The sequence below is a fragment of the Uranotaenia lowii genome, chromosome 2, assembly GCF_029784155.1.
Source record: "Uranotaenia lowii strain MFRU-FL chromosome 2, ASM2978415v1, whole genome shotgun sequence".
Taxonomy (NCBI): domain Eukaryota; kingdom Metazoa; phylum Arthropoda; class Insecta; order Diptera; family Culicidae; genus Uranotaenia; species Uranotaenia lowii.
This window is the reverse complement of record NC_073692.1, coordinates 301,724,950-301,744,707: the sequence shown is the minus strand read 5'-3', so window position 1 is coordinate 301,744,707 and position 19,758 is coordinate 301,724,950. Positions and strand designations below refer to the sequence as shown.

General features: G+C 40.7%; 2 protein-coding genes and 2 long non-coding RNA genes across 5 annotated transcripts in view; 2 read left to right on the top strand and 2 right to left on the bottom strand.

Moving 5' to 3' along the window:
- The window catches only part of LOC129748079 (coiled-coil and C2 domain-containing protein 1-like), a 29,900-nt gene extending 27,951 nt beyond the window's left edge, over positions 1–1,949 (bottom strand). For both annotated transcript variants that reach the window (XM_055742552.1, XM_055742553.1), the window contains exons 1-2: positions 1,757–1,949; positions 228–1,638 (exon numbers count right to left, since the gene is read on the bottom strand). In XM_055742552.1, the coding sequence (XP_055598527.1) occupies positions 228–1,638; positions 1,757–1,822 (1,477 nt within the window). In that variant the 5' untranslated portion in view covers positions 1,823–1,949. The remainder of the gene's footprint in view (positions 1–227; positions 1,639–1,756) is intronic.
- Positions 1,950–2,698: 749 nt separating this feature from the next.
- On the bottom strand, positions 2,699–4,682 carry LOC129748089 (uncharacterized). The gene is made up of 4 exons (XR_008737643.1): positions 4,341–4,682; positions 3,867–4,267; positions 3,323–3,794; positions 2,699–2,915 (listed from the first exon to the last, which is right to left on the bottom strand). It is a non-coding gene; the product is annotated as an uncharacterized LOC129748089 (long non-coding RNA).
- Positions 4,683–5,256: 574 nt separating this feature from the next.
- On the top strand, positions 5,257–8,883 carry LOC129748088 (uncharacterized). The gene is made up of 4 exons (XR_008737642.1): positions 5,257–5,501; positions 5,570–5,973; positions 6,233–6,312; positions 8,401–8,883. It is a non-coding gene; the product is annotated as an uncharacterized LOC129748088 (long non-coding RNA).
- Positions 8,884–10,603: 1,720 nt separating this feature from the next.
- LOC129748085 (M-phase phosphoprotein 6-like) lies at positions 10,604–11,356 on the top strand. Its single transcript, XM_055742562.1, has 2 exons — positions 10,604–10,829; positions 10,901–11,356. The coding sequence occupies exons 1-2, from the start codon at positions 10,720–10,722 to the stop codon at positions 11,286–11,288; spliced, it is 498 nt and encodes a 165-aa protein (XP_055598537.1). The 5' UTR covers positions 10,604–10,719; the 3' UTR covers positions 11,289–11,356.
- Positions 11,357–19,758: the final 8,402 nt, after the last annotated feature.

Sequence of the window (19,758 nt, the reverse complement as noted above, 5' to 3'; positions counted from 1 at the left end):
ATGGACACTCTCAGTAAGTTGTTTCTTTTGTATGTAATAGCATATAAAGTTATCAATAAGTATTTCTATTTACATTCCTTCAAACTACACGTAGATTTTAAGCTGAGCAGGGAATATTGACCCTGGCTGTTTAACTCCTTTACAAAAAATGATTTTGATTTTGACAAATTAAAAATTTAATCTGACTTAACTAACATTTTTATATCTTTCTAACATCAAAACCTCACCTGCACTCGGCACAGGAACAGATGGACTTACTGCATTCGCGCTCGGAGTAGGTCTTGGTGACGATTCCGAGGGTTTTGGCTTTCCTTCGGTTCCTTCCACTGGGATTGGTCCATACCCGGGTGGAGTTGGAAGTTCATCGATGGGAATTGGTTTTCCTGCCTTGTGCAGTTTAATTGCATCTGCATATTGCTTGACAATCCTTCCGATCCGACGTGATTTGGAAGCATTTCCTTCATCCTTGGCGGCTTTTTCAACTGATTTAAACTTTTCCAGTCGCTGTTCGAGGGCTTCCAAAACGGTACTAGCTTGAATTAATTCTTCTTCTGGTTCCGGTTCAGCTTCGTCCTGTTGAGAAATAGTTAATGATGGAGAAGGCACTTCCGCTTGTTTCTGGATTTCGTTTATTTCTTTGCTGGGTCTAGGAGGAACTGGTGGCCCTGTCGATTTCTGATCTACATTTGAGGGAGGTGGAGGCATTTTGCTGAGATCCACTTCTTGTCCACTTTCAAGAGCTTGAATAACGTTTTCAAATTGTTTGACTATTTTAATAAACTGGATAGCTTTTTCGTTATTTCCTGATTTCTTTGCTTCTATGGCGGCTTGTTTATATTGGGCTTTTCTCTCATTAAGCATTTTCAGTTTTGGATTCCCCTCGGAGATCTTTGAAGGGCCAGCTATCATAGGTTCTAGCACTGGCGATGGTTTCTCTTTAGAAGGTTCAGCAATAGATTGGGGACTGATGGTTGGATTCAATATAGGAGCAGGAACAACCGGTGGAGGAGCGGGAGCTCGTCTTACAGGAACAGGAGGAGTAATCGTAGGTGATTCAACAGCTGGAGTTTCCGGTTTAGGAGCAACTGCACCAGCAACTTTAACACTGACTTCTGGTGGTATTTCATTTGCATCAACGGTCTTGCCAGCTTCAGCTTGCTTTAACAAATCCTTTAAGGTTTTCAAACCCCGGTTGAATCTTCTAGCTTTGGAAGAATCTCCGGCTTTTTTGGCGTTCTCTTCGGCGGTAGTGTACATCTCTATTCTTGCCTTTAATAAATCCTTCACACTGTTGCCGCCAGACGCAGCTTTCTTTGGCGGGGAGCCTTTCTCAACGGAAGATTCTTCCTGGACAGCATCTCCACCGGTTAATTCCGCTAACTCCCCCATCAAGTCATTATCATCTACATCCGAATCTTCGTCATCGCTGCCAACATCCCTCAAACTTGCAGCTACCATGGCATCTAACGCCTCCGGAGCCACAACTCCACCTTTAGGTTTTGGTTTTGGTCTCGCTTTGCCACCAATCCCAGCAGTAATAGCAGCAAGTTCTGCCTCCAAATCTCCATCGTCATCGTCATCATCATCCTCATCATCTCCAATCCCGGACATATCATCTCCCAATCCGAACATTCCATACTGAGAAACGCATAGGAAAAAACGAAGTGTGTTAACATGAAATCCAGCCAGTCAAAACGAAACAATGATGACTAATCCTTTACTTTACTCTGAAGCGAGAAAAAAAATCTATACCAACCTCCGACGGATCTCGTTTCTTTGGGGCCCTCTTCGGTGGCTCCGGTTTTTTACCAAAGCTGAACATTTTCGTGACACTTTAACTGAACTTAATAGCACTTAATTGGGCATAATATTTTACTCTGGTATTTTTAAATTTTGGGCACAAATAGTGGCTGCAGCAAATAAATAATATTTAACCGACCTACGACAAAGCAGCTCAAAAAGTAACTGACAGCTTTTTTGTTTGAGTCGCGAAGCGTCCGAATAAACAATAACAAACAAACAAACAATTTGAAATATTTCATACACTGGATCAAATTTTCTACGACGCACGCTCCTTTTTTTTAACTCAAAATTAATACCGTATTTGTTTTCACCACCCGAAAGTGTTGCACCGAATAGCAGCCCGCATAATCAACCCGCATACATCAGCATTATACAATAACGATTTCCATTATCTTTTTCCTAAGACACACTAAAGATTAGCTTTATCGTTTTGGATTATTGATGTACGATTAAGGTAGTCTTTTTTCCATGCAATGGAATCGTTTGGACGCACTAAACGATACAACGAACGGGTCGTTAAGTAGAGTAACCATTCATTTTTTTTGCCTTTTTCTAGAGATTTTTCAAGAACCTTAAGCAAAACTATAGATGTAATCGTTGTCATATCGTCCATTTCTATCTATTTACACGATAAACTGTATCTTCCAAAGATCTTTTTAAGATTTACAGGAAAAAAGAAATCGATTAGTGTTATAATTGGTTTACAATTATTTTATTTCTTAAACTACATGGTATTGGATAATTACATATCATATTATTTATAGAATACATACTAATATAAACATAAGTACCTATAACATTTTATAAGTTCGATTAGTTTTACAAAACATAAATAAAAAAGATAATTCTGCCTTATCGTTGGGTACAAACAAAATGCCTAATAATGCGTGTTCTTTTTTCGTTCATTTTACTTCCCTAAACCGTACTGATACCACAGCCGATACCTACGTCTAAATAGACACAAACTTTTTGCTGACCTAGCTTGAACCTTATAGATATCCATGATTATCAATTTTTTTTCTTCAATTTTCAGTTTTATTATCACTTTCCGTTTCCTGCATCAATCAACATTTTGTTGTCTTGTCATTGTTGTCATGTCCAGGATACTTTACCTGTGAAAGATTTAGAAGAAATATATAAGTTTGACAAAAATATTTAAAAAGTCGAATTCGACTGTAGAACAGAACAAAAGTAATTTCGGAATTGAAATGAGACATCTGGGATACACAATGCTGTTTACTTCAAGAAAAACTGATATCGAAGTCTTTCATGATAAGTCATTCCTATTGTTGATTACTACATTTTTGTACTCTAAAATCGTATCTAGATTCCTATCCTACATACTAAAATTCTATCTGAATTGGTATATTCCTAAATTCATTAAAGAGATAAATTTTTAGGAAGAAAATGTTTCAAACTTTTTATAAAGAATTCTTCTCTTTGAAATAGAAATTAAATTCTGGTGGATAAAAAATGGATAAAATTCATGATTATTTTTAAGAAATACATTCATAAATACCTTTTCATGAATCCTTTAATATTCTACGGTTCTGCAGCTTCTTAGATGCATCTCGAATTGGTCCACATGTTCCTTTTCGAAGACTACATTAGCGTAGTGGCGCCTTCCGTAAACAGTAGATTAGAAACGAGATTGAAGTTGATTGCTGATGGCTCGCAAAGGTTTTGAGTTATGCCAAAAGATGGGGCAAAGCATCGATTTTGGTAGTTTTGTTTTGGTGGCAACATCAGAGACCTATTTTTGTCGAAATTCGAAACACGAATCGTGTCTAATCAATTTGTTCGCTTTTTTGAGTTTCCTTAAAGGATGCACATAAAAAACGCTTTGTAGCCACATCTGGAACATTGCCATTCGAAATCTTGAAACCGGAAAACCTATCGTAAATTCGAAACTACAGTCTCCGTTGATTTTTTTCTGTTGCTTCACATTCAACTAATCAGCGATTCGGAATATATTTCGTCGATCCAGCAACCTTAAATAAACACAAAATATCTTATAAAAATTGAAAATTTATAGACCACTAGGTGCAATTACAATTCCTTACTTGTGAAATTATAGTGCCGTAAAGCATGCTCCTAGCAGCGGTAGTTTCATTTTATCATCAACCGCACTGATCATAGAACATGCAGTGAATCGTCTCACAATTAAACATTTTACGGCTTTCGAAGAAACTACCATAGTACCAGTGAACTGGAAACGGCATACTTCAGGGTGGTGCTACTTTGTTTACAAAAGTAGAGCTGTGTCCTTATCGCTCATTTTCAGTTTGGCTCACTTCTGTGAGAACTCCCTTGATCCTGCTGTTTCTCTGGATGCATCCGGAGCAGGGGCACCTTGCGTTGATAATTTATTAATAAATTGTCTTGACCAGATCGTGCTCCATCCCGTACTTTATTCTGACAGTCAAGTTCCAGCGATGACGGTTCGTTAGGCAGTCATTTTTTTCTGTCGGATGTACAGAACATAAGTATTAGGAGTGTAATGAGCGCAATAAAAAAAACAAATTCGAATAACTCACCCACCAAATGTCGAATCCGTTCCATTCATAACTGTGGAAGCCTTCGTTTTATCAGTTTATACGACGCATAATTCACAGGAAGGCATCCAATACGGGAAATTTTTCTGCACTTCTTTGAGTGCGAGAATGCGTATCAATTGTTTGTCGTTTTGGAATACTCTACCGATGCCATCCCCGGTACCACCATGGAGTTTTTTATTCAACACAATGAAATTTCCCCTGATCACAGCTGCAGTAATCACAGTTTATGCCACTTCCACGCAGTCGTATAGTGTGTTTGGCACTGGAACAGCTCCAATTTTTGTCCGCAGCCGGATGGTGGAATTTGTCGACAAATCCCCTTATCTGCTGTTCTTTGGGGAGCTGTCGAAGAGTTGAAAAAACTAATAGGTATATTATCAAAACAATAAAACTTTAGCACTTACCTTCATCGCATGGGTTGCGGTGGGCCTCGGTACGCTTATTCTTCAGTGTTGTTACGGCCATTTATGGCTTTCCCGGCCAAACTAGAAGGGTTTTCCGGAAACGAACGGTCCACAATACTAAAGTTGCACGCCATTTTTTTTTTAAGGTTGACAGTGAAGACACACTCAGATGCATTTGGAGTTTGGTTTCAAGAATTATTACTCGTATCTTTCAAAAATATTTTTTTATCATTTCAAGCGAAGACGCATGAAAAATATCAAAGTTAGCCAAATTTTAAAGATTTAGGAAAGATTACTCGAATGATCACTATTTGTGTAATCAGAATAGAATAATATCAATGATAACGTGTATGATATTTGATTATGCGGGAAATACTATATATCGAATCGTCAATATCATTCAGTACTGATTACCATAATAGTGATGATCCGTTTTATCGTCCTTAAATAATCTACTTTTTCACCAAATTTCGATTCTTGGTGCGTCACCGCTAGAAATGATAATATAACTTTTGCTGGACGATACAGTTTGTGATCTAAACTGGATTCGTGCGGAATCAGTTTGTGTCTTTACTGGGATTGCATCATTCGAAAACAAAAGTAAAAAATGGCTGACTCCACATCGGTGAGAATTGCGATCGCGATAGTTTTCTAGCTGGAAAATTATATAAAGCCAAGAATTAGACCACAAAGTGCAGAATTTTCTTAACGGGAAACGATGACGCTGATTCTGGTGGTGAGTGTTTTATTATTTATTGCTTTCAGCTTAAATTGAGCTCAATCAAAACTAATTCTATTTTTCAGGAAGTGGCGAAAGGCGGGGCAGGTAGGAGCACAAATAGCGGAAAGGCGACAGAAAAAATTCATCCGGATCTTCAGCCTCCTATTTAGAAGAAGGAGAACATCGCTTAACCCTCATCAGTTGGAATCATGGAAGCTGAAATACGCTTAAGCCGATTGAAAAGCTTGGAGAGTAACAGCAACAGCACTGCAGAAGTAACGTGGAACAATCGTCCCCACATCGAGCTGAAATTCCAAACCTTCCAGCGAGCACTTCCCCAATTACAACATGTACCGTTCTTACCAGATACGACGTTGCAGGAGCAGTTCATCTTACAAGGAACCTGGTGCTGCATGTTGTCTCCTGGTTTCACCCTTAGCGGATGTTGTAAACACCAAAAAAAATCGGTATTCGAACACCCAAAAAGGTAAAAATTAGTTTTATTCTTTTATATGAAGTTGTGAATCGGAATTCTAATCAAATTCGAAATGAAATTTTCAATTTTTAACGTGAATATCAAATCTAAATTTTAAAATGAAATAGGAAATTTTATTCGGAAATCGGAGAATCGATTATGAATCATTTAAATTCAATTGTATCGCAGACTGAAATTGAAAAAAAAAAGTTAAATCACTTCAATACCGGAATCTAGAGTTTTTCGTTAATCTTTGTCGATAATTTTTTAGATCGTGTGATTGCAAACTTTTGAAGCCTCTAACTTCGAAGAAAGGAAACTAGGACCAGCATAATGTTCATCGTGAGCGTGGTAAGCGATCTTTTTTAATCTCTAGAAGCCCATATATAAGGTTCATCGAAATAATTAATCTTATTAATTTTTAATGTATTTCTGTTTAATTCAATTCTTCCTGAACTGACTGATGGAAATAGTCTTTGAATTACACAAATGATGGAATCATCATTAAAAGCTGTAGAATAGTTAAAATTAGTTTTGATTTGAACAAAAACAATTATGTGAATCTCAGTTCTCTCTCAGCCTCGATCGAGATCGGTTGATTTTTCTTTTCTCGTGTCTAAAGGCTAGTGTAAAATTTTGGTGCGGTAGAACGATAAAGTGCGTGGCCATGAGCCCATCCCCGGGTGAACATCCGAATAGGACGATTCCTATTTGGATGGACCGTAATAATCTTTATGGACGATTACATTTCTTGTTTCTTCGAGGGGCAGATGGTCAAAGTCTCCCCAAGAACCCATTTACGATTGCGAAGTCAATTGAGAGCCATGTTGGGAGAATTGATAGTGGGTACTACGATATAAAAAAACAGTGGTACGTTTTGAAAGTGCGGAACGAAGAGCAAGTCAAGAAACTTGAACAACTGAACAGTTTAATCGATGGAACTAAAATAGAAATTGGTTATCACCCGAATTTAAATACCAGAAAGTTTGTGGTTACATGCAACGAAGTTGGGGATATGAAAAACGAGGAGCTCCTCGCTGAGCTTGCTACTCAGAATATTACAAATGTTCAGCGAATAACTAAGAAAACACCAAGCGGAATCGTAGGAACTTCAACATTTATCTTGACTGTGAACAGCACCGTCGTTCCCGAATATGTTGATTTCGGTCTTCTTCGCTTAAAAACCCGAATCTACTACTCGTTGCCTATGCTTTGCCGAAAATGTCTGCAATATGGCCACACCAAGGCCAAGTGTACGAACCAAATCGCATGCATCAAATGTTCCGGAGAGCATGACAGCACAAATTGCCGTAGTGACCCGAATTGTTTGAGTTGTAAAGGGAATCACAGCCCGGTTGACCGAAATTGCCCGATTTGGAAAAATGAAGCAGCCTCTCTGAAACTATCCACCGATCGAAACATCTCGCTAACCCAAGCACGAAAACAAATTTCTTCCACCGCTAGCATTTACCACACAAGCTACGCAAACGTTGCCAAATCTCAACCACATACATCGTATAGCAAACCAAAACCGCAGTCTTCAACCACCAAACCGAACGACGTCGAACAGCATCATCAACTCAACTTAAACACCAAAAGAAGCCACCAAAGTCCGAACTCACCAGCACCAACCGAACAACCCAGCACAATCGTGCAGACGGATTCCCCTCCAAAGAAAAAGAATGATCTACAATTGAAAAGCTGCTCTTCCTCCGATCCAGAAATGGAAGTGATTTGTGAAAAGAGCAAAAACAAAGATACCCCCATCTTCACTTATGCGAAGCAGTGCACCTCGTCCACTGGCTCGCATGATAAGAAGCTCCCAAACAAACCCAACCCTTTCCCCTTTCCTATTCCCAAAAAACCCAACGTTAGATTTAAGAAATAGATTTAATCAAACAGACCCTCGGCCAGAAAAACTTTGTATTAAGTAATGGGCCTAATAAAATTTAGTTAAATTAAAAAAAAAAAAAAAAATTATGTGAATTTTACTTGACCAAAATAACTCATAAGGCTCATTAGTAGTAATGAGGACGAATCTAATTGGTACAAAATACCATGGCAATATATTTGTTCTAATTAATAGTTTTTATCAATTATGTTTCACAACTGGTTTTAAACATACGATACATAGTGACACAAGGTTTATGTAACAACGATAGATATTTTAGGCCGATGACATAGTGAGTACGATGCGACGCGAACTGGCGAATGCGATCCAATGCGGCGAACCACATTTGATGAAAATGTATGTGAATCGCTTAAACCTGACATACTCAACGCGGCGAAGCAGATGACAATTTGTTCCGCCGCTCGAGTTCGCATTGGCTGCGTTCGCTAATTCGCATCGCATCGCTCTCACTATGTCATCGGCCTTAGTTGAAATTCGATTGACAATATCGATAATAAATATTTTATTCGTGCTTTTCTTTCTTCCAGATTCCGAACGCACGGATTCCGAAAACTGATGCTGTTTTCACACCTTCCAGAGCAATTGACAAAAAAATACATCCAGCAATAAATTAAGGATAAAAGTGTCTGGAGAGAAAAAGCCCCAAATAAGGATAAGAAGAGATGCAAGTGCCAATTTCAACCATTAAGCTAGATAAGCATATTTAAAAGATTCTCCATTTCTTAAAAATGTAGTAAAAATTCCTTTTTTTAATTCTTTTTGAACTGATTTTTAACTTGCTTGGATTTAAATTGTTTAATCGAGCACTCCTTCAACTTTGAGGCGCGTTATTTTTCTTAACTCTTGGGCACTTTTACAAATTTATACAGAATCAATAAGAACTTTGTATGTAAGAATAATCTAAATTTAAGGATAAGGGAAATTAAAAGAAGAAATGCAAAAAGCTCGCTTTCGAACGTTTGGAAAGACATTGTAAAAATTGTAAGAGTGAATAAAAACTTTGAATAAATAAAATATCACACGAATCGGAAACAGCAATACATATTTTTATTTCAATCATTTTTATTTTAATAATTTTATCAAAACTACACCATATGTTGTATCGTTCTTTTTTTTATACGAAAATCATAGAGGGAAGATTCCACGTATGATACAACTCGCTCAGAGCGAGTAAAAAAAAGCAAAAAAATTGAATGGTTACTCTACTTAACGACCCGTTCACTGTATCGTACAGTGCGTCCAAACGATTCCATTTCAAAGAAAAATGATAAGCCTTATCCTACATTAATAATCCAAAACTATAGAAGTAATCTTTTGGGTGTCGTGGGAAGAAGATAATGGGAATAGTCACTGTATAATACTGATGTATGCGGGAGGAACCATGGTATTACATTCATTTTTCAATGAATTCGAAAGTGATCATGTACTTCATGGTAAAAAGTACATCCTAGCCTTTAGTACAAAAATTTACACATCTCCAATTTTTCGTGTAGGGGTTTGACAGCCAGCGCGGCTATTTTGTTTTGCTTACCAAAATTTCGGTCGGTATCAACATTATTCGATGATTTTTTGACAAAAATTAGCGTCAAGTGTTTGGATATGATCAAAATGGTGAGTTTTATCGACGCATGGAAAAAAATATAATTTTAAAATCTATTTTTATTATCAATTTCAGCGATATAATCCCTTCCCCCGGACTGTGAAGAAGTGGAAAGAAAAATCATTTAGCTCTCCCGTAATGCGAGTTTCCGAACATTCCAGCTGGTGGTCAACTAAAAGACGGCAGCATTCTCGAGGTGTTTAAGTGTATATAATTATTACAAAAAATATGAATATGTTTAGTTCAATAAAGATTATATAAACGAAAATTGTACACGATAATTTTATAATAAGATCACGAAATAACATTGAATTTAATCTTCCTCAAAACCATGAAAATTCATTGAAAAACTTTGAATTTCACAGTTTCCTTGAGGAAAACTGGAAGCTGTAATAACCATGAACTTGATAGTTTTGTGTTTTGAAATGCATGGAAAAAAGTTGATTTTTTCATGGTTAAGTTGCTTAACAACCCCCTTTTTTCATGGTAATTTTGGTCTAAACCATGAATTTCACTGTCAAAAACGATGAATTTTACAATGCATTCATCGTTTTTTGTACCATGGTATTAATAGTGTCAACCATAAAATCCATGGTAATGTGAAAATGAAATTCATAGTTTTTTCACAATGTTTTTCCATTCGGGTGGTGTGTCAGTAAAAATTGTCAGTGAATCCATAATTTTTCAGTAATTCGAAAAACGCCCGAAATGCATGATTTATTTGTTCCACTTACATTCTTGTACCCGAATGTACAGAATGCATTCTGTTTTTTGTTCGTTTCTTTTCATTTGTTGATCGGTCAATTTTCGTTATTAAACTCCTTGGTTCTAATAATTTTCGCCAAAACAATAACGATTATGCCGTTTGAAAATGTGATTCGAAAATCAGAAGCGAGCAACGGCTGATTTGAAAAACTGACACAGATTGTCTATGTGTGCGTCAGTGCGAAAATATTTCTGCGTGGAAATTATTTGCACAGGAGTCTAAATTGGTGCAATTTCCGCAATATACTTTTAGAAATTTTTTGCTGTGTAGAACAACATACTCCGCAAAAACTAATCGATTAAATTGTTATTCCCATTTTAAGGTGTCGAATATTTTCAGTGTTATTTTAGAACATAAAGCTCACAGCACGAAATTTGTTTTGTTTTTGTTGAACACGCAGCATGCTGCGTGAGTTGATTTATAGATTAAATTTTTTGCTGAAATTTCAATCTTCAACTTGATCTTCAGAAATAATACAAAATGAGTAATAAAATGAATAAAGTAAAGTTATCCAAGGGTATTTTGGAGATGAAGTTTATGTCCAGAACTCGAGAAAAACTAGAAAAGGAGAAAGATGACGAAGAAGGCAGGTAAGTTTTCGAAAAATATTTACGTTGTCTTACAGAGAACATTTTGCTAACTTAATGTTTCCATATTTTAGGGCGCTTTATAAGAACGAAATTACTGATAAGATGTTGCACGAATCCTCAAAGTATATAATTGAGACCAGCTATGTACCTTGCGAGGATTTAATCGAGGGCAGGGTAAGCTACGGAGGAATGAACCCAGAAATAGAACGGCTAATAGAGTTGGAGAAAAATCAGGACATGGCTCAGCTAATTGAGAAGCAGCGCGCCGAGGCGGCGGAACGGCAAAAGATGCGAACGGACGTGCCCGACGAGGAGATGGCCGAGTTCTACAGCAGTGTTGTGGGGACCATGAAGCGGAAGTTCGACAACCGCAGAGGCGCCGGTCCCAGTATTCTACCCCTGAACATCAAACGAATGAAAGGCAACACTATGCTGAGACCGATTGATGATGACGATTGAAGTAAATTTAAGTTAAGAAAGATTTTATTTACGACAAATATATTCTCATAACTTTTCAAAATTTGAAATTCTTGATGTCTTATCTTGAACATGAAGAAAATATTGTATTCATCAGATCCACACTTATTTGTCGCAATCCTGTAGATTTTTATTAAAAGTCATTTCAATAAGCAAAAACACGTAACACCTCCACTGTTTAATTCATAATTTTTGTTTTCTACTATCTTGTTTTTGGTCGTATTTTTGTTTAAACGTGATACAATGACATATCATAATTCAACAGAGCCACATACTCTCATTAAACAAGTTGAACATACTTTAAATGTATAATGTTCCGGCCCTTATATATAATATATTCTGGGAAGATTCAAATGTTAACTTCTAAAAATTACTTATAACTATTAAATCACATGGATGAGGATCTATGTACGACAAACAACCGAACTGTTAAACCTCCACTGAAGGCTGTGAGCCAGAATAAAGACAATCGTTTATTTAGCACAAAATTCATACTAAAGACGCACGTTAGAAACCCATAACGAAAACTGTTAAAGAACTGGATCATAAATTGTAATGTTTGCTCTTGAGCGATTTACTATTGTTTTCTCGATAATTATTTTAGAAAATGATATTTGAAACACCATCTTACACATTTCTTGACCGGATGGTAACCCTAATACGCACGTGTTCTAAAATCGTTTTAACGGTTTTTTTTTTCGGTTTTATCCGCAGTTCCAGCGTTCGTCAAAGGTTCAACGTGTGCGGGTGTAATTTCGTTAAAAATTAACTCGTGAAGCGACTTCGAAAAAGTTTGGTATCAAGGAAAACGGGACCGTTCCGTGAGAAGATTCCGGAAATTTCGGCGGGTATATTTCCTCCGACGTTTTGCGCGAGGTGCGTTGAGTGTTTAAGTTACGTGTGTGTGAATGACGTTCTTTTTACGATGTTCTTGGAAACGATCCGAAAGTCGGTCAGTGAAAACCCGAAAACGGAAGCTACCGGAAAGTAAGTACCTAACAGTAATTATTTTTAGATTAATGATTTCTTTTAATCAGGTTTGTTTATTCAGGCATTTTTCTTATAAAGATTCATATTGCCGAGTGGATCACTTTTTAATCATGTTAGTAGAGGGAGGAGCCGTAATAGGCCGATGACATAGTGAATACGATGCGAGGCGATGCGGTGAATGCGATTCAATGCGGTGAACCACATTTGATGAAAATGTATGTGAATCGCTTAAACCTGACATACTCAACGCGGCGAAGCAGATGTCAATTTGTTCCGCCGCTCGAGTTCGCGTAGGCTGCGTCCGTAAATTTTCCGCTGATTCGCATCGCATCGCACTCACTATGTCATCGGCCATAGTTGCGGCAACTGATGTCATGCTGAGGCGACAAGTAGCGCGTTGATGTGCAACACGTTCACGCGACATACCTGCTCTCATTTACGGCGTGTTCGTAAATTGTTTTTTATATCGAAGTGATTTTTTCTATCGATGCTGGCGAGAAGTGATGATTTGTAGAGAATTTCAAAGCGACATGGTGCGCCAGTATGACATACCAATGCATTGCGTTGCTTTCTTATTGGAACGTAGAACGCAAAGCGATGCTAGTCGCCTCACTATGACATCAACCTTAGCTTTGGTTCTAATTTGGGAGGAAAGGGGTAATGCTTCATATATATTTTTTTATTTTAAATCTGAACTGTATTATTATGCAAAGCTGATAATTTGGTTAATAAATTTGGTTCACCAGTAAGAAAACAGAATACCGCATCAAGATGCTTTTCCTGATCATGAAAGTTCTTAGATTCATTTATCTGGGCTACGAGCCACCGCGTCCCCCCAATTTGCTACTCTGGTTCCATTAGTACAATGGGAAGACTCATGATATACTCCGTGTATACCCCCTATACTCCCTAAACTCCACCTGGGGCCGCAGACCTGGTTCCCACCTCGAACTGTTCAGCACATACTTCAACAGTGGGATGTCTATTCGTGCTAGTGCGCTCCAAGACAATACTCATTAACGAGACCACTTTCAGCAAAACCTCTGATCCTTACGACTCAACGCTTGAACTCTAACGACTTGAGAACCGACATCTCCTCGCAATGACTCGAGATTCCCACACAAACCTCTGCTCTTCGCGACTTGAGGCCTGATTTCTCCTCTAACGAATCGAGATCTGACCCCTCCTAGCATCGACGCAAGGTTTACCTCTCCTCTGCACGATTCAAGGCCCGATCTCTCCTCTAACGACTTCTGATCTCTCCTTGTAATGACTCGAGGTGACCACTTGTACCCCTCGTCTTACGACTCGAGACCCGACCTCTTATCATAAAGACTCGGGTTTGACCACACAAACCTCTCCGCCTGGAAGTTCGAGGCCTGACCTCTCCTCTAACGACTCGAAGTCCGACCTCTTATCTCCAGGGTTCGAGGATTGCCACCTTGCCCGTCGAGTGCCAGATCGAGAGCAGTTTATCCTAGACTCGCGCCTGTCACGGCACACGCGTGGGACTTAACGCACCGACTCGGATGATTCGCGACGAAGACGTCATCCTACTCCGACTCGAATGGCTCATCCGGCGTCGAGAGCCATTCTACCCGTGGGTATTCCCCGAACGTGGAATAACCCCTTCCCAACGATTGCCACTGCGAAGAAGGTATAAATGTCTTATCCCCGCAGCTTCTGTCGTTGAGAACCGCCCTACTCGGATACTCCCCGAAGGTGGATCATCCTACGCACGAACGCGGCGCACCCACAGCATCCGCTACGCAGAAGATGATTCCTTATCTTTGTAGCTTCAAACCCCGGGGTCGGACGCAGTCTACTCGACAGCCCCCGTCGATAGGGTCAGTCTACTCTGACCGTTATCCGGTCTTCTTTTTCCCCCTTGGCTGACAATTCTAGGATTTTGGCCCGCGGATTTTTCTGCCCGTTGTGCGCCAGATCGAGAGCAGTTTGTCCTGGACTCGCGCCTGTCACGGCACACGTTCGGGACTTTGAACGCTACGACACGGATGTTTTCTGACGGTGACGACATCCTACACCGACTCGAGAGGCTCGCCCGGCATCGAGAGCCTCTCTACCCGTGGGTATCCCCCGACAGTGGTTAACCCTCTTCCTTCGAGGTCCGCTACGAGGAAGGTAAAGTCTTATCCCCGCAGTTTTCCCTTAGGAAGCGGCACTACTCGGATATCCCCCGACATTGGGGTATCCTACTCACGTTCTCGGCGCACCCCTGACCTCCGCTACGCAGAATATGATGCCTTATCTTTGTAGCTTCGATCAAAGGATCGGACGCACACTACTCAGATGCTCCCCGTCAATGGAGTCATCCTACACCGTTCGCGGACTGCCGTTGGTTCCAGCTCCTCTGCAGGGCAGTCATGATCCGGGTGAACCCATCGCTGACCGCATGCCAAGTGTGCTCGGGTGTTTCCTCTACGTCCCCACAATCTGGGCAATATGGTGAAGCCACATGTCTAAACCGGTAGTGGTACTTCATGAAGCATCCATGATCAGTCAGGAATTGTGTCATATAGAAGTCCACTTCACCGTGCCTTCTTCCGATCCAGCTTCCGATGTGCAGGATCAGACAATGGGTCCATGCTACCGAGGCAGCGAATAAAATAGGCTTGTGAGTTGCTAGGGGAAACAAATGAAAACTGACTTGTTAGTTGGCCTTCACTTAGAATCAACGCTTTTTCTTAAATTGTCCAACACGTGGTTTTACTTTATTGACTGAAGTCGAACATAACAGTCCACCTTCCTCTCGTTGAGCTGTCCCACAGCTGCTGCCACTTGGACATCGAGTCCTCATTGGCGAGATCTCGTACGTTAGGCGTGTCTTTGTTGTCGTAGCAATAGACATCCTCCTCAAGCAAAACCGAGATGGGCATGACTACCGCTACTACACAAGCGGCTTTGGATGACATGGTCCGGTATCCGCTGATAACCTGCAGGTTCATCAGCCGCCGATCACTGCTATGTCGCTGCAGGTTACAGTTTCTTCCCAGGGCCTGCCTCCAGGCCGCTGCTCCGTACCGCAACATTGATGTAGTCACACTTGCCAGGATCCCCCTTTTACTACTTCGGATTGCCGAGGAGTTCGCCATCATCCGTGTGAGTGCGGCTGTGGCCATTGCCGCGCTCTTACTTATGTATTTGGCTCGAAAAGCTGAGCCTGTCATCTATCATCACCCCAGGGTACTTGATTGCGCGTTTGGACACTATATTGCACGGTGCAACTGCAATGGTACCTGTTTGGGGTGAGATCAGGTTGGTGATTAGCACCATTTCGGTTTTGTGGTGGGCTAGACGCAGGCACTTGGAGTGCATCCAGCTTTCCACTGCCTGGATAGCTACCGTGGCCAGAAGTTCAGCCTCCGCTGTCGAGGAGCCTCTCGCCAAGAGGACTACATCATCCGCAAATCCTACGAGTTCAGCTCCCGATGGGAGGCTCGTAGGAGTTCGTTGTAAGTGATGTTTCACAGAACCGGGCCGAGTATTGACCCCTGTGGAACACCCGCCGAAACCTCTTGTGTTCGCAAACCCTCGCCGGTCATATACTGCAGTTGGTGGTTGTGGAAGTAACTTTCCACAAGCCTATACAGATATGCCGGGATCCTCATTTGGATGAGCGACGACGCAATCGCTGTCCAACTGGCACTGTTGAAGGCGTTCTTCACATCCAGAGTAACCACCACGCAAAAGCAGAGCCTGGATCTGTCCGCTACCTCGATAACCGAGCGGATGGCATCTACAGTGCTTGCAGAAGGACGAGTTTCTGCCGTTTCCACGTGTCAGGGAACACCCGTTCCGTCACGTATCTTTGCAACGATGTTCGGAACATATCGGGGAACTCCCTGATCGCGGCCTTCACTGCGACGTTCGGAATGCCGTCCGGTCCGGGGGCCTGCCTCGATTGGAGAGACTTGACGATCTCGCGAAGTTCTTCCACCGTTATCCGCCCTTCGGCGCTGGTGTCCCAGTCATACGGGACTGTTGGCCAGTGGGTAACATCGTGCTGTGGGAACAGCTCATTGATGATGACTCTCAGTTTATCGAGGCACATTTCAGGTGGTGCACCCCCACTTTTAGTTCTGCCCATGACTATCCGATAGGCATCACCCCATGGACAGTCGTTGGCGTCACGGCATAACTGCTTGAAACGTGCCCTCTTACTTGCGTTGATGGCCCTGCGGAGAGCCGACATTGCGCTTGTGGAGAGTGGCCTACGCTCCGTTCTCTCTTTTTGCGATCCTGTAACAGAAGGTTCTTGTGGTCGTCGCCACAAAATAAAAAATCGAAAGAATTATGTAGGTTAATTTTTACTACTGGCCACATTTTATTTCACCCACCCAATCTCCCGACTATACCGGTCGTTATGTCAGAGTGTATTTTCTTTCATATTCCACTTACGGTTCACGCCCGCCTGGCACTTTCCTGGGGAACCATGCATGGTCCCACTGTCTGCCTCGTACTTGCCTCCGAGACGCTCGACTGCCTGTCCATGCTGCTGCTGGAGTTGTTGTTACTCTGCTGCTGGTGCAGCACTTCCCACGCAGCCGGAGGTGTGGCTGGCATCGCACCGATAGCAACGCACGACATTGTCGAGCCGGATGTTGTTGCTGGAGTTGGTGTTACTCTGCTGCTGGTGCAGCACTTCCCACACAGCCGGAGGTGTGGCTGGTGATGGCGACGCACGACATTGCCGGGCCGGATGTTGACCTGGAGTTGTTGATTGCCGTGGGCGGACGTCCCACATATTCTGACTGCACTTTTGATGTACTGGCTCCGAAGCTGGCGATGATGGAGTGGCCATCTGTGCACGATCGCCGCTTCTCTTCTCCGTGTGGATGCGGAGCAAAAGCTCCGAATCTTTCTTCATTTTCTCCAATTTGCCAAAACTAAACTGACCTTCGGAAATGTCGATGATAGAACCAGATTTTTTTTCTTTTCTCTTCTTCAGTTTTCTGGGAACTATGGACTGTCGGGTTTTTCCAAAAATATGTTCGATACAGTGGGTCAAATCTGGTCGAACGAGTTTTTAACTGTATTTTTGCTCAAATCACACCATACACCCAAAATAATTTGAAAATTAATTCTACGGTATTTTTCACGTAAACTGAGCTTTTGAAGCATCCCATCGATTCTAGGTGAATCAGGAGTAACTTTTTTTTTTTCTCCTGAATTTCACGTAAAATCTAAGGGAACGACTTCTGAAATCAATTGAGTAATTTTCTCATACGTTTGATTGTAAATTCTTATAAGAAAAAAAAGCTGGCATCAATCAGCTTGTTTGAGTTGTAAACATCGGGTTGGACGTTTTTTTCCCGTAATTTCGTGATTTTTCGATAATTTCGAGTTTTTTCGGAACCTTATCAATGTTACGGATGCTAAAATTTTCAAGCCCTTGTAGATCGAAAGAAAAGGGTAAGTTAAAGCAATAAAAATTTGATTTCCGCTGAAAGAAAATATATTCTTCCTCAGGTCGAAAAGTGGTGTACGATAAGATAAGTTCCGGCTCATCGAGAAGGAAAAGCTGCCACTATACCCGCACGTGAGTTATTTATCATTTAATTTTTTTTTTGTTATTTTTGAAATACGTATATCTCTTTTTCAGGATTTTGGAAGCCCAAGAAGTTAACTGGGCTGCAAGAGCTAGCGGAAATCGGATGTATTTTAATCACCTATTAAGTGCAGTAGAAACAAATGCAGTGATAGTGGTTGTGTTAGGTTTGGAAAAGTGAAAATAAATTAAGTTGAATAAAATTTTCATTTCTTTTATTACAATCAACAGAGAAAAAAAACATTAACTAATTGAACCCCAAATTCATTTCCAATCTAAAATTATTTTATGTATTCTTCATCTTCACATCGTATCGAACTCATTTGAAATTCACGTAAGTAGTAGCTGAATTTCATAAAGTACAAATTCTTATTGAGGTGCGTTCACCTGCTATATTGGTCGAAACTACGTGAAAATCAATTGGATCAAAATTATGTAGTTTTTCACGTAGCCACGACGTGCGGATTATTTTGGGTGTAGATAAAGTTAAAAAAAATCAACTGTAACAATCCTGCGCCTCACCCTATGGCAAACGGCACGCAGACCTGCAGTTTCCTCTGTCCACCAGTAGACGGGTGGCCTATAGTGTTTTTACGCTTGGCCCTTCTCGTCATCGCAGCATCGCAAGCGCAAGCTAGAACCCTCGTCAGTTCCTTCGCGGACAGGTTGTCCAGGTTCCTCTCCCAGTGCAACACTTAGACAAAGACGTCCTGGTCGAACTGTGTTGTCTTCCAGAGGCGTTCCCCTGTCCAAAACTCACGTCTACCTGTCCGCGTACTTGAGCCTAGCCGATAGTGGATCGCAAAATGATCGCTATTCGTGTAGGCCTCGCTCAAAATCCAATCGCATACCAACCCCAGGCTACAGGTGACATCTATGGTTAACTCGCTCCCGTTCCAACCCTGGCAGGTACTGGTGTTCCCTACGTTGGCCAGATCCACGTTCAGCCTTGCCTTGGGTTTCCCGAATAGCAGGAACCATGGTACGCACATTCATTTTCAAATGAATTCGAAGGTGATCATGTACTTCATGGTAAAAAGTACATCCTAGCCTTTAGTACAAAAATTTAGACATCTCTGATTTTTCGTGTAGGGTTTTGACAGCTGCGGCAATTTTGTTTTCCTCGAAAAATTTCGGTCGGCACATTTTTCGACGGTTTTTTGGCACAAAGATATTTAACCATCAAGTGTTGATATGATCAAACCGGTGAGTAGTATCGAAACATGAAAGAAAAAATCATTTTTATAATCTTATATTTATCATTTCCAGCGACATAATCCCTTCCCACAAGCCTGTGAAGAAATGGAAAGGAATCACTTGGCCGGAGTCCCCGTAATGCGTAATGCATTTCAGCTGGTGGTCGACGGAGTAGATAGCAGCATTCTGTATGTAATATATAAATGTGTTGGAATTTAAAATGTGAATGAATGAATTATAATGAAATAAATATTATATAAACGAAAACCTAAACACAACAATTATTTAAAAGATCACGAAATAACATTGCATTTAATCTTCCTTAAAACCATGAATATTAATTAAAAACCATTGAATTTCACGGTTTCCTTGAGGAAAACTGGAAGCTGAAATAACCATGAACTATATATTTTTGAGTTCTGAACTGTATGGAAAAAAGTTGATTTTTTCATGGTTAAGTTGCTTAACAACCCCCTTTTTTCATGGTAATTTTGGTCTAAACCGTAAATTTCATTGTCGAAAACGATGAATTTGACAGTGCATTCAAGGTTTCTTGTACCATGATATTCATAGCGGTAACCATGAAATACATGGTAATGTGAAAATGAAATTCATGGTTTTTTCACAATGTTTTTCTATTCGGGTTGTGAGGCGGCTACCCCATTCATCGGCCCACGCGTTAAAGTCGCCAGCTAT

Excerpts from the sequence above, each read along its gene's own strand:
- LOC129748085 (XM_055742562.1), top strand. The coding sequence starts at position 10,720 with ATGAGTAATAAAATGAATAAAGTAAAGTTATCCAAGGGTATTTTGGAG. Across the intron at positions 10,830-10,900 it reads AAAGATGACGAAGAAGGCAG|GGCGCTTTATAAGAACGAAA; the intron begins GTAAGTTTTCGA and ends TCCATATTTTAG.